This window comes from Chiloscyllium plagiosum, chromosome 5 (assembly GCF_004010195.1).
Source record: "Chiloscyllium plagiosum isolate BGI_BamShark_2017 chromosome 5, ASM401019v2, whole genome shotgun sequence".
NCBI classification, from domain to species: Eukaryota; Metazoa; Chordata; class Chondrichthyes; order Orectolobiformes; family Hemiscylliidae; genus Chiloscyllium; species Chiloscyllium plagiosum.
Window position 1 is genome coordinate 52,657,579 of NC_057714.1, and position 15,541 is coordinate 52,673,119.

Consider the following 15,541-nt stretch of genomic DNA (forward strand, 5'->3'; position numbering starts at 1 on the left):
CTAGCCATGTGGATACAGAACTGGCACAAAGGTAGAAGACAGAGGGTGGTGGTGGAGGGTTGTTTTTCAGATTGGAGGCCTGTGACCTTTGGAGTGCCACAAGGATTGTTGCTGGGTCCACTACCTTCCATCATTTATATAAATGATTTGGATGTGAGCAAAAGAGGTATGGTTAGTAAGTTCGCAGATGACACCAAAATTGGAGGTGCAGTGGACAGCAAAGAAGGTTACCTCAGATTACAAAGGGATCTTGATCAAATGGGCCAATGGGTTGAGAAGTGGCAAATAGAGTTTAATTTCGAAACATGGAGGTGTTGCATTTTGTGAAACCAAATCTTAGCAGGATTTATAAACTTAATGGTAAGGTCCTAGGGAGTGTTGCTGAACAAAGAGACCTTGGAGTACAGGTTCATAGCTCCTTGAAAGTGGAGTCACAGGTAGACAGGATAGTGAAGAAGTCATTTGATATGCTTTCTTTTATTGGTCAGAGTATTGAGTACAGGAGTTGGGAGGTCATGTTGCGGCTGTACAGGACATTGGTTAGGCCACTGTTGGAACATTGCGTGCAGTTCTGGTCTCCTTCCTATCGGAAAGATGTTGTGAAACTTGAAAGGGTTCAGAAAAGATTTACAAGGATGTTGACAGGGTTGGAGGATTTGAGCTATGGGGAAAGGCTGAATTGGCGGGGCCTGTTTTCCCTGGAGCGTCGGAGGCAGAGGGGTGACATTATAGAGGTTTACAAAATTATGAGGGGCGTGGATAGGATAAATAGACAAAGTCTTTTCCCTGGGGTGGGGGAGTCCAGAACTAGAGGACATAGGTGTAGGGTGAGAGGGGAAAGATATAAAAGAGACCTGAGGGGCAATCTTTTCACTCAGATGGTGGTACATGTATGGAATGAGCTGCCAGAGGAAGTGGTGGAGGCTGATACAATTGCAACATTTAAAAAGCATCTGGATGGGTGTATAACTAGGAAGGGTTTGGAAGGATATGGGCCAGGTGCTGGTGAGGATCAAAAATTTGAATTTAGGCTATTGTCAGAAGCAACAAGTATATGTAGATTTTTATTAACCACAAAATGGCTTTTCAATTTAAAATAACACAACAAAATGGCTGAAAGTAATGATTTGACTCTGTGAACTTGTACTGTTGCTTTGCTGAGTTAAGCTAAATAGAGGATAAGAGAATGCAATGTATTTTTCATAATATGAATTATAAGACAGTGATTTGGTATTTGAACTAACTTTGAACTAGCAAACATGAGGTGATTTTGTGCGTATAACAATCTATTTCCACTGAAATATCACTGGATTAGCCTGTTGTCAATCATGTCACCTTATTACAGTTGATTGGACTTTTCTTGTAAGTAAGATCCCTTTCCCAGGAAATATCATTGGATTAACCTGCTGTAAATCATGTCACCTTACTATATGTGATTGGTCTTTTCTTGTAATGAAAGCTGTACTATTTCTTAAATTACACATTATTTATATATTTTTTCGAATGTAATTGCGCCATTTCTCCATGGAAAACAGAAGCTTTCATCCTCTGAGTTGCTGGTCAAATGTGCGCCAGGCTGCCTTAATTTATTAAACTGGTAACCTTGCTTTAAACAGTCCTTACTCCTAGTGATTCTTTTGACTGATCCTGAGACTGAGAAGTCCTGCAAGAGGGTCTAGATCTTCACTGGCAGGTGGGACTAAATTGGGTTGGAGTTTCTGGTCAGCATGGACAAGTTGGACCGAAGGGTCTGTTTCCTTGCTGTACATCTCTATGACTCTGTATCCATTAGTTCAAGATCTTCTTACTCATAGTAACATCTTCTCAATATCTATCCTGTCAATCTCCCGCAGAATCTGCTACGTTTCATTCTTCTAAACTCTCAGAAATAAAGACCAAACAATCTTCATACGTTAACCCCTCTAACCAATGAATCAACTTAGCAAATGTCATTTGTACTGCCTCCAATGCCAGCACATTTCTTCTTAAATATGAGGACTAGAATCATACACAGTACTTGAGGTGTAGCCTCATCAATACACTGCACAGTTGTAACAAGGTTTTCCTACTTTTATACCCCAACTCCTTACCAACAAAGACCAAAATTCTTTTTGCCTTCTTAATTACTTACTGTACCTGTACACTTCTGTGTTTCATGTACAAGAACAACCAGATCCCTTTGCTGTACTATTTTTGTAATCTCTTTCATTTAAATACTATTTTGCTTCTTAATTTTTCCTACCAAAGTGCATAAATTCAACCACATTCCTGAATTAAATTCCATCTGCCAAGTTTTGGTAGACAGGCAGGGGGCTGGAAGAACATAGAAAGCCAGGCAGCATCAGGAGGTGGAGAAGTCGATGTTTCGGGTGGAGGCAGTTTCAACTGAAGCATTCAGTTGAAGACATTGGATGATTATTCAAATAGGAACAATATGCATGAGTATGGAGGAGGCATTAAATCAATATGCTCAGATGGCAAGTGAGGACACGATGGTCCGAAACAATTGCGTAATTTTTTTACGTTGTCCTAATTTAGAAAACTATTAGAATATAGAGGCCAAGCTGAATATTGTGCAACCCAAATATGCCTCCAATCCAACTGTGATCATCAGAAAATCTCAAAGAAATCTGTCTCTGTTAGGTTTCTACCTGGTTGCAATGCCACCTCAAACTACAAACTGAAAGTGAGGTGAGGGTGTGTACACTTGGACCCAAATAGTTGAATCGTCCTTTCCACCCTGTTATGTTGGCAGTAGTGTGAAGGCATTTCAGAAATGTTCATAAACTAACCCTGGGAACACCACTTGATAGGCTTTAAACTGGCTTATTCCCGAACTCAACTGAAAGATAATAAGAAAATAAGAAATATGAGCAGGAGCTATGAATTGTTATTGTTAGCCAGCCTTTGTTACTGTTGGCCAGCCTTTGTTACCTATCCCTCATTGCCCACCTTCTTGATCCACTGTAGCCTATGTAGTATAGTTGCACCCACAGTACTGTTGGGGAGGGAAATCAAGAATTCTGATCTAATGAGAGTTAAGGAATGGTGATATAGTTCCAGGCTAGAATGTAACCTTGCAGGTGGTGGTGTTCCCATGCATCTGCTACCTGCACCCCTGGTCACCCCCTCCCCGAACCCCTCCACTCACCCTCCTTCTGTCCTTCTGGGTGATATAAGTCATGAGTGTGACAGGCCTGAAGAGTGTCTATATGATTATTGCAGAATTCTTCCAGTAGTTGTAGATGTAGTTATTTGGATAGTAATAAATGATTCTCTTTGCATAAGGTAGTTTGTTAATTTATAATACATATTTAATGTATCTATTTTCTAATCGCTGATAGTGACCAGTCAATTAAACATGAAGTTTTGCAGATTGTGTTCAAGGAGTCATAGAGTCATAGAGATATATAGCACAGAAACAGACCTTTTGGTCCAACTTGACCATGCCGACCAGATATCTAATTAATCTAGTCCCATTTGCCCAGCATTTGGCCCAGAGCCCTCTAAACCCTTCCTAATCATGTACCCATTCAGATGCCTTTTAAATGTTGTAATTTTGCCAGCCTCCACCACTTCCTCTGGCAGCTCATTCCATACACGTACCAACCTCAATGTGGAAAGGTTGCCCCATAGATTCCTTTTAAATCTTTTCCCTCTTACCCTAAACCTATGCCCTCTTGTTCTGGACTCCCCCACCCCAGGGAAAAGACCTTGTCTATTTATCCTATCCACGCCCCTCATGATTTTATAAACCTCTATAATTTCACCCTTCAGCCTGCAACATTCAAGGGAAAACAACCCCAGCCTATTCAGCCTCTCCCTACAGTTCAAACCTTCCAACCCTGGCAACATCCTTGTAAATCTTTTCTGAACCCTTTCAAGTTTCACAATAACCTTCCTGTAGGAGGGAGACCAGAAAGGCACAAAATATTCCAAAAGTGGTCTAACCAATTTTCTGTACAGCTGCAACATGACCTCCCAGCTTCTGTACTCAATGCTCTGACCAATAAAGAAAGCATACCAAACATTGTCTTCACTAACCCATCTACCTGAGCCTCCACTTTCAAAGAACTATGAATCTACACTCCAAGGTCTCTTTGTTAAGCAACACTCCCCAGGGCCTAACCATTAAGTGTATAAGTCCTGCTCTGATTTGCCTTTCCAAAATGCAGCACCTCACATTTATGTAAATTAAACTTAACTTGCCACTCTTCAGCCCATTGTCCCATCTGATCAAGATCCCATTGTACTCTGAGATAACCTTCTTTGCTGTCCACTACACCTCCAATTTTGGTGTCACCTGCAAACTTATTAGCTATACCTCTTCTGTTCACATCCAAATCATTTATATAAATGATGAAAAACAGTGGACTCAGCACTGACCCAGCACACCACTGATCACAGGCCTCCAGTTTGAAGAGCAACTCTCTACCACTTCCTTCTACATTCGAGCCAGTTCTGTTTCCAAGTGGCTAATTCTCCCTGTATTCCATGTGGTCTAACCAGTCTCCCAGTGTCAGTGCTGCATTTCTGCTTTCCTGCCTGCTTGTTCCACACTCCACTTGTTTCACCCATCAGCAGAAATAGGATCTTGTGCAACTGGAATTTCCACAGCAAAGTCACACCCTTCTCTTTTAGAACATTCCTCAGGAATTATACAAAGTCCCAGCTCCTAATATCTGTTCATGTGACTCAATGAGACAGATTTGCCAAGGCGTGGCAATCTTGTGAAAATTGTCACACTGGCCCCTTTTTTTTAACCAGAGATGTGAGCTCTGAATTTCTGAGAGAAAGTTCTGCTCAGGCTTCCATCAGAAATGTGGAGGCATACTTCCATTCTGACAGTTGCATGGCAGAGCTGTTAGAAGAAAGCAAACCGTGGCCCCTTTTCAGCTGGAACTTAGTCTTTCCACACACTTTAACAGTTGCTGTCTGGGTCAGAATCCAAGAGGCTTAGGTTCATCAGGAGGGGTATGAGAGTGGGGCTGGGAGCAGAGGTTTTCAGATCAGGTATGACAGGGATTATTGTCAGGTTGGGTCCAATGCAGTCAGTTCAGGCCTAGCAGCAGAAGAAGAGGTTTAGGATGGGACTGATGGAGGAAATCAATCAAGTCTGAGGGGTTGCTTCTGGTGGGAAGTGGGGTTTGATCAGGTCAAGTGCAGCGAGGGAGGGCAGACTTGAGTCAGGTCTAGCAGAAGGGGGGGTCTCAGGTCCTGGGAGGGTGGGGAAAAGTCAGTTCAGGTTGGTAGTGTAAGGTAAGAATGGAGTTAGTTGAATAGTTGCTGAAGAGTTAGACTATATATTTCATATTTTACTTCATTTCATTGCACCCTCTGAATTCTTTGATTTAAATGGAGACTGTCAGAGGGTTTCAGGCATAGGAGCGATGACATAGTGGTATTATCCCTTGACTATTTTCCTGGAACCCGAGTTCAAATCCAGCTTTAGATGACAGAATTAAGAATCTAATGATGACCATGGAATTGTGGTGGGCAAAGTCCAATGTAATTCACTGATATCCTTCAGGGAAAGAAATCTGACTTACATGTGACTCCAGTCCCATAGCAATGTGGTTGACTCTTAACTGACCAATAGGGATAAATAACAAATACTGGTCTATTCAGCAATGCCCACATCCCATGAATGAATATTTTAAAAATTTGTCATGCAGAAAACTAAATGACCCAGACAGTTCCTCTTCCCAGTTACGTTCCCCCCAGCCCAATCCCCACCTCCCTATTTAACTCTCACCCCCCCCTTCCCCCTCCACGTTCCTGCTGAAGGACTTATGCCCGAAATGTTGTGTCTCCTGCTGTTCGGATGCTGCCTGACCTGCTGTGCTTTTCCAGCCCCACACTTTTCAACACCAGTTTAACAACTGTCTGATCTGTGTCATACTTTGTTCACAATGTTCCCGTGCAGCGTCTGTGTGTTTTACTATGTCAGAGTTGCTATATAAATAGAAACTGTTGCTTGTCATAGCCCTGTCTACTGACGAAAACATACATACAAACTTCAACCTCTATTTGCAATAAAGAACAATAATCTTAGTCATCTACTGAGGTTTTTAGTGCTCATTGTTTATCATTATTTAACCTCTCACTGTCTTTCTCTGCGATTTCCTTTCTTTTCATTCATGATTTTCTATATCTTTTCAGGTTTTTTTAATATATATTCATTATCCACTTCTCATCTGTTTATTGCTCTCATTTTTCTCCTAATTTATACACAGTATGTGTCTTAATGATATATGTTCATACTTCAGGACCATCAGCAGATTTAGAAGGGACTCATTATCTCATCCAAATATCTTTTAGTCATTTGACATCAACCCTTGGCTATTTTATACACTCACAATAGCCAGTGTTCATGACTTTTGAACAGGCAGATAGATATATTTACAGTACACGTCACAAAAGCAACAGATGGATATCTTGATTGATGCACCTGGTAGTTTTAAACAAACATAACAGTGATGCACATGTTTCCAGAATGCTAGTTTTAATAAAAGGATGTTTTACATTCCTGTGTCCAGTGCTGAAAAGTCAGGAAGATAGGAAGAAATATGAAGAATCATATTTGATTCAAAACATTAATCCAGTTTTTCCAAGACTTTCTGTTTTTATACCATGTAAATGATTTCATTTTGTGCACTGCTGGGTATCTCAGTATGGGAGCAGGCAGGGGAAATGATGTGATCTGCCTCTAAAGTTCACTGAGGATCTGGGATTTCAGGGAGGCCAACTCCAGAAGTTCCATTCTACCCAGGATTTTGTCATTGGACTATCCCCTGATTGCCAGACTTCAGGAAGGGACTTAATATGTTTCCTACGTGTTAACAAATTGTAACAGTTCAACAAATACTTACTTGGCTGTCAAGTGCTTTGGGCTGTCCAATAGTCATGAAAGGATTTTTAAAATTAATGTCTTGTTTTTCAAAAGAGGGCAGTATGGCATCCCTCGACTAAGATGTTGGAGACAATGAAGAGAAGATCACAGAGACCATTGCATCATTGACACTCTTGGAAACAACGGCTTGGTGTTTGGTAGTGAAGTCATTCTCCAGGGAGAGGTGGAATTAAATGTCAGAAATTTGGCATTCAGCCTTTGCCAGGTGGAGTTTAGTTCACCAGATAATGACCAAACACAACTGGGATTTCTTTGTCTCAGTGTTTATTGTACATTCATGGGAAGTGCGCAACTAGCAACAAAATATAACCTTCTTCCTTTAAAAACGCTACACATTTGCACAATTTTTTTTCTAGGCAACAGTGTTTGTTCTACTCTATTCCAAACAATTGCATTCATATTAATAGATTTTTTTTCCCAGGGTAGGGAGTCCAAACTAGAGGGTATTGGTTTAAGGTGAGAAGGGAAAGATTTAAAAGGGATCTGTGGGGCACCTTTTTCATACAGACAGTGATGCAAGTATAGAATAAGCTGTCGGAGGAGGTGGTAGAGGCTGGTACAATTACAATATTGGAAAGGCATCACAGTGGGTACATGAATAGGGAGGGTTTAGAGGGATATGAACCAATTCCTGGAAAATGACACTAGATTAGTTTAAGATATCTGATCGGCATGGACAAGTTATACTAAAGTGTCTGTTTTTGTGCTGTACAGCTCTATGACTCTACGTCACTACTAAGTTATACAATTAAATCATTATATGTTCATGTGTGTCTTTTGTCCAATCAAATCATTACATGTTCACATCTACTACTAAGTACATACTGTTGCCCGCTTTCACAGTTGCAGTTTTACCATTTGCAGAGCACTAGGAAAACCAACAGACACATGGGTAGCAAGGAGAGATTGTTTCCTTTGTGAAATGTTGCATAGAAAATAAATGGATTACCTGGCTTTATTAGATTTTATTAAAAGTTTAGATTTACTATGGCTGTATGTATGTATGCATATGTATGCATGGCTACAATTACAGAACAATATGAAATCTTTTCTGATGAAAGTATAAATTGACCAGTTCGTCTTCTGATGGCATTGAAGTACTTTGACCCAATAAATCCTTGGTATACTAATTGTATTATATTGAACTGTGGCATGTATAGAACTGACAAGAAATTGAAAGTGACAGCAGTTCAACAAGTGACACACAGAAAGTTATTTTTCTGTGGGAGGATTTGCCTGAAGATACAAATGACCTTTCAGTTTCTATTCATAAATATGTTCAACAACTGGAATAACAGCAATGCACTGCAGTGTCATTGCTGGCAAGATATGAGGATAAAAAAGCGGCTTACAGAACTCATGCTTACTTTCCAAATATATTCGTTTCCAGACATTTTGAATTCACGGTCACTTGAAATGTAAAATTTTGTGAAAATGAGGCAAATCCCTTACAAAGCACATGTTTCAACCTTTGAATTACAGTATACCCATAGTCAACATTGTGTCAAAATTTATAGGACAGCGTATTACGCAGGTGTATGTAGAAACAATGCTGTTCAGAACAAGGATGGGGAAAGGGATTGAATAGCTATTGTAGGCGTTTCAGATGTCAACATATGGTGAGTCTTGTCTGCATGAAAAGCAAGGGTGAAGTTGCAGCTAACACAAACAACCTGCATTGGAAGCCAACATCTTAGCAGAAACTTAACTAGCCAGTTTAATATATTGTGACCATATTTGGCTCTTTGGTCTTTGTCTCTAACTGAAGCTCTAATGCACTAACAGTGCATTACTGATACACCCTCCATCAAGCCAGGAGAACGACCCTGATACAATGAAGAGTGCAAGAAGACATGCCAGGAGCAGCACCAGGCTTAGCTGTCAACCCGGTGAAGCCCACAAACAGGATGACTTGCATGCCAAACAGTAAAAGCAGCAATGATAGACAGAGCTAAGAGATCCCATAACCAACAGATCAGATCTAAGCTCTGCAGTCCAGCCAAAATCAGTAATGAATGGTGGTGGACAATTAAACAACTCACTGATGGAGGAGGCTCCTCAAATATCTCCATTCTCAATCATGGAAGAACCCAGCACATCAGTGCAAAAGATAAGGCTGAAGCTTTTGCAGCAATCTTTAGCCAGAAGTGCCAAGTATTACAGATATTAGTCTTCAGACAACTCGATTCACTCCACGTGATATCCAGAAAGAGTGGAGACAATGGATTCTGCAAAGGCTACAGGGCCTGACTACATTCTGGCAATATTACTAATGATGTGCTCCAGAACCTGCCACTCACCTAGTCAAGCTGTTCCAGTACAGTTACAACACTGGCATCTACCCAGTAATGTGGAAAATTGTCCAAGTATGTCCTATACAGTACAACCTCGAATATCCGAACATTGAATATCTGAATTTCAGATTATCCAAATAAGATCTCAAGGTCCTGATGCTTAAATAAACTGTGTTATCTGAACATTCAATCATCCAAACATTTGATTATCTGAACAAAATACTTCCCGCCCATGTCGTTCAGATAATCGAGGTTGCCCTGTGCATAAAAAGCAGGACAAATCTAACCCAGCCAATTACCGTCCCATCAGTCTACTCTCGATCATCAGTAAAGTGATGGAAGTTGTCATCAACAGTGCTATCAAGCAGCACCTGCTCAGTAATAAACTGCTCAGTGATGCCCAGTTTGGGTTCCACCAGGGCCATTCAGTTTCTGACCTCATTACAGCCAACCATGGACAAAGGAGCTGAATTCTAGAGGTGAATTGAGAGCAACAGCTCTTGACATCAAGGCTCCATTGGATTGAGTGTGGTATCAAGGAGCCTTTGGAAAACTGGAATCAATGGTATCATGGGGAAAACTCTCCAGTGGTTAGAGTCATACCTGGCCCATAGACATATGGTCATGGTTGTTGGAGGTCAGTCATCTCAGCTCCAGGACATCTCTGCAGAAGTTCGTCAGGGTAGTGTCCTAGGCTCAGCCATCTTCAGCTGCTTCATGAATGACCATCCCTTCATCGTATGGTCAGATGTTTGGATGTTCACTGATGATTGCACAATGTTCAGCACCATTCATGATTCTTCAGATACTTAAGCAGCCATGTTCAAAAGCAACAATATCTGGATAATATCCAGGCTTGGGCTAACATGTGGCAATTAACATTCATGTCACACAAATGCCAGGCTATGATTATCACTAATAAGAGACAATGTAATCACCCATCCCATGACATTCAATGATATTACCATCACTGAATATCCTACTATCACCATCCTGGGAGAACCTCAACTGGACTCACCACATAAACATAGTGGCTACAAGAACATGTCAGAGGCTAGGAATACTGCGACGGGTAACTCACTTCCTGACTCCCCAAAGCATGTCCACCATCTTCAAGGCACAAGGCAGGAGTGTGATGGAATATTCCCCACTTGCCTGGATGAGTACAACTCCAACAACACTCAAGAAGCTCGACAACATCCTTGAAAAAGCAGCCTGCTTGATTGGCACTAAATCCTCAAGTATCCCCTCGCTCCTCCACCGAGGTCTGTAGCAGCTGTATGTAATATCTACAAGATACCCTGCAGAAATTCAGCAAAGATCCTCAGACATCACCTTTTAAACCCTCGACCACTTCCATCTAGAAGGACAAGGGCAGCACCTGTATGGGTACACCACCGCCTTTAAGTTCCTCTCCAAGCCACTCACCATCCTGACTTGGAAATGTGTCAGCGTTCCTTCACATCACTGGGTCAAAATCCTGGAATTCCCTGCCTAATGGCATTATGGATCAATCCACAGTAGGTGGACTGCAGTGGTTCAAGTTGGCATCTCACCACCACCTTCTCTTGGGCCACTAGGGACAGGCAAAAAACGCTGGCCAACCAGCATTGTCCACATCCCACAAAATGAATTTTTAAAAAAACAGGTGTTACTTGGCAAAGCAAGGATGCAGTGATCATATAGGTAGGTACTAAGTGAGTGAGCACTAGGAAAAGAAGCAAGCTGCTTGGAGATATACTAGTTATAAGTGTATCTGGTGATCCAGATCTCGACTTCTTGAATGTCCTGCATATGGATCCTGCATATGGATCAGATTGGCATGAGGATCATGTAGTATTTGTAATTATCGGGTACCCGTGGCTGAGGGGTGAATGTAGCTGGTGCACATGAATCATTCCGAGACTCTATTGTTTTCCAAACAATGTGAAGTCTCTCCACAGCCAGTAGTGAGCTGAAATTGCCTGGTATCTGCTCTGGCTTCCATGTTGATGTTCTCATGGTCAGATTTGCTCACAGTGGATGGTCAGATAGGAACTGAAATTTAATGAGATGAGATGTGCAGTTCATAAGGTTGTTAATAAGCAATAATCCCCCAACTCACCTTTGCTTGGTGAGAACATCACTTCAGTGTCCAGATAGATAAAAGATGCAGTGAGTTGTAGGTAGGTCTCACTGGACATCTCAGGATTGTGCCACATTTTTCACCATAGCCCGCATCATTTAAGTCCCTTTGCCAAGAGTTAAAATTGTGGCCATAAAATTCTGAGTAAGTGCTGTCAATAAGAAATAAACTTTAAAAAGAAATAACAAAAATATATATTTTAATGGTGTTTGACTGATTCATAATGGTGGCTTAACTGTGCAATTAATGTAAATTTGACAATTATGCCTAACGTGGAAATCTTTATTTCTGTGCCAGTCCCACAGTTCTGTTGAACGAGCAGGGTTGATTGCTAGTGTCAAAATGAGAAAATTACCTACCGATGAGAAATTCGTTCTCCGTGGGGAGGCACTAAAACAAGCTTTGGAAGAAGATAAAGCCTTAGGTTTCGTCCCTTTCTTTGTAAGTAAACATTTTCTTTATCTTCTGTCTGAATTAAGTTATAGTATTTGCAAAAGATTTTTTATAAGGTAAGGCAGGGCTGTGGAGTGTAATTTAGTGCTTTGTGGAATGTGCACAAAGTTTACTGAACCAGATTCATGGCATTCCTGTTTTCCTGGTAAGTGGTTGTGCCCATTAAATTAACCTTAAATAATGAAATCCTGACAAATTGAGCCACTGGCCATGATCTTATTAATTTGTTGAGTATGTTAGGTGCATTAATAACGGTAGTTTATTGCAAATGCAACATTTTAGGACAGGATTGTACACACCCGTTATGCTCTACAAACTGACAAAATTAGCATTTTGGGTGCAACAGTTCAATAGAACCTGAATTCTTCCAAACTTCCAAAAATGGACAGAATATATGTTGTTGAGAAAGATGCAATTTTGTTTGAGGTTTGAATAAACGCAACTGCATCACATGTGATGACATTGAACAACACAATTCCTTGTTTCTTTAACACAGTCATATAATTATTTCTGTATTATCATGTTCATTGTCTTTTTAATACTAATAATGGTTTGAAAGAGATGACTTACGGATGTTTAGTGCAGTAAAGCCATAGGCTATGAAATTAATGCAGAAAAGAGTGAATCGCATACTGTTTCAAAATAGAGTGAATGTATAAATAGGTTTTTTACAATTACAAATACTCTTGCTAATGTAACGTAAATCTGTGGCTTAAATAATAGGCAGATGGCTCATGTTCTGAATCAAATTTTTCTTCAACATTTTGTCTACAAATTAAGCATAACTGGAGCATTCGCTGCTATTTGTTAAAGTTAAATGGTCCTGCAGAGATTCCTGTCCTGTTTGTATAGCTAACACATGGCTACAAAGATTAAACTAAACCTCATTATCTTTTAGCTTCCCCAAGCCTAAGGGTGTAATACATTTCTGTCAATTGTAAGCAATAAATCCAATAATGCATTGGTAAATATATGCAGTTAAAATGGAACAAGAGATCTGTTTTAGATGTAATCAGTTCTTCAAACAGAAAACTGCAGGCAATGTCATCAATTTTTAATATCATACGCAAACAGTTTAATACGTCAGTCATCTGTCTTTGTTATTCTCATGAGATACATGAGCATTTATTTGCAGCGAGAAACAAATGAAAATTGAATTTGAATTCGCAGAGAGTTAATAAAATTAGATTGAGCTTTTATACCTGATTTCTAAATGATGCTAATATAGGAAAATAATCCAAGAATAAGGCATGTACATCAGCATGGATCTCAGGTTTGTATCCTAAATTTCCTACATGGTGAGCATTCATTTCAGTGCCAAAAATTGCACCAAGTAAAAGCCAAGGATTTTTCTGTCATTCCAAGGATGGGAAATTAGAGAAGAAAGCATACAGCTGTTGTCATACACTTCGACAGCTGATTATAGTGCCATGTCTCTTTGTCCCCCATCTGTAAATAAAACTGTTTCAGCTTTCATTATTACTGAAATAATGGAGGTATTGTATAGGTGATTAACCTTGTCAGATTGAACCAGATCATTGATCCTGACATGAGCCTGTGACTACATATCTACTCCATCAACAAAAACCTCTACTTCTGCCTTGCTGGCATTGCCTATTACTGCAGGTCATTCTGCTATAACGCGACAATTCTGTGCCTTTGCAATTTCGTGCTATAGAAAATCACGCTGTTGAAAAGCGCTAACAGAAAATCGCTTTTTCCATTCAGTAGAAAGTTTGCATTATCCAAACAAAGTGCAAAAATCGTGTTATAGTTAATTCATGCTGACAAAACGCTCATGATAGCAGAACAACCTGTGTTTTCACTCACCTGCTGCTGAACCAGTCTTTACAGACCTGAGATTAAATGATTTGTCAGTCTTGTGAGGTTTCATAATATGTAAACTCGCTTCAAGCTATAAGCCTTTGCCAAAGTTACTCATTTGACTGCTTGTGACCAGTTTTACAGCTGTTGCAGCTATATTCTCTCGGTAAATATTATTAGATTCTTCAAATCATAAAGTTGTACAGCACAAGAACAGACCGTTAGGTCCAACTCGTTCACACTGACCAGATGTCCCAAATTAATTTAGTCCCATTTGTCAGCATTTAGCCCATGTCACTCGAAATCCTTCTTATTATGCACCCATTCAGATGCCTTTTAAATGTTGTATTTGTACTTGCCTCCACAACTTCCTTTAGCAGCTCATTCCAGACATGCAAAACCCTCTGCATGAAAAGGTTTACTATTAGGTTCCTTTTAAATCTTTCCCCTCTCACCTTAAACCTTCTAGTTTTAGACTCCCCTAACCTTGGAAAAAGACGTTAGCTATTCACTCTATCTGTCCGTTTGGAGGTGACGGAAATGACGGCGGATGATGCGCTGTACATGGAGATTGGTGGGGTGGTAGGTGAGGACCAGTGGGGTTCTGTCCTGGTGGCGGTTGGAGGGGCGGGGCTCAAGGGTGGAGGAGCGGGAAGTGGAAGAGATGCGGTGGAGGGCATCGTCGACCACGTCGGGGGGCAAATTGCGGTCCTTGAAGAAGGAGGCCATCTGGGTTGTACGTGTTTGGAACTGGTCCTCCTGGGAGCAGATGCGGCAGAGACGAAGGAATTGGGAGAATGGGACTGGTCCTCACCCTGAACAACTATTCTTTCCAATCCTCCCACTTTCTCCAAACAAAAGGAGTAGCCATGGGCACCCGCATGGGCCCCAGCAATGCCTGCCTCTTCGTAGGGTATGTGGAACAATCCATCTCCCGCAACTACACTGGCCCCACCCCCCATCTTTTCCTTCGCTACATTGATGACTGTATCGGCGCTACCTCGTGCTCCCACGAGGAGGTTGAACAGTTCATCCACTACACTAACACCTTCCACCCCGACCTCAAATTCACCTGGACAGTCTCGAACTCCTCCCTCCCCTTCCTAGACCTTTCTGTTACTATCTCAGGCGACCGAATCAACACGGACATCTACTACAAACCAACCGACTCCCACAGCTACCTAGACTACACCTCCTCCCATCCTGCCCCCTGTAAAAACGCCATCCCATTCTCCCAATTCCTACGTCTCCGCCGCATCTGCTCCCAGGAGGACCAGTTCAAAATACGTACAACACAGATGGCCACCTTCTTCAAGGACCGCAATTTCCCCCCCGACGTGGTCGACGGTGCCCTCCACCGCATCTCCTCCACTTCCCGCTCCTCCGCCCTTGAGCCCCGCCCCTCCAACCGCCACCAGGACAGAACCCCACTGGTCCTCACCTACCACCCCACCAATCTCCATGTACAGCGCATCATCCGCCGTCACTTCCGCCACCTCCAAACAGACCCCAGCACCAAGGATATATTTCCCTCCCCTCCCCTATCAGCTGTCCGTAGAGACCACTCCCTCCGCGACTCCCTTGTCAGATCCACACCCCCCACCGACCCAACCTCCACTCCCGGCACCTTCCCATGCAACCGCAGGAGGTGCAACACTTGCGCCCACACCTCCCCCCTCACTCCTCTCCAAGGCCCAAAAGGAAACTCCCATATCCGCCACAGACTCACCTGCACCTCCACCCACATCATCTACTGCATCCGCTGCAGCCGGTGTGGCCTCCTCTATATTGGGGAGACAGGCCGCCTACTAGCGGAGCGATTCAGAGAGCACCTCTGGGCCACCCGCACGAACCAACCCAACCACCCTGCAGCATCCGCTGCACCCGATGTGGCCTCCTATACATTGGGGAGACAGGCCGCCTATTTGCGGA

At 41.9% G+C, this 15,541-nt stretch overlaps 1 protein-coding gene across 3 annotated transcripts in view; it reads left to right on the forward strand.

Annotated features, from left to right (window-relative positions):
• Positions 1 to 15,541, forward strand: part of ddc (dopa decarboxylase) — a 110,812-nt gene that overhangs the window by 31,499 nt on the left and 63,772 nt on the right. For all 3 annotated transcript variants that reach the window (XM_043690111.1, XM_043690110.1, XM_043690113.1), the window contains exon 6: positions 11,630 to 11,773. In XM_043690111.1, the coding sequence (XP_043546046.1) occupies positions 11,630 to 11,773 (144 nt within the window). The remainder of the gene's footprint in view (positions 1 to 11,629; positions 11,774 to 15,541) is intronic.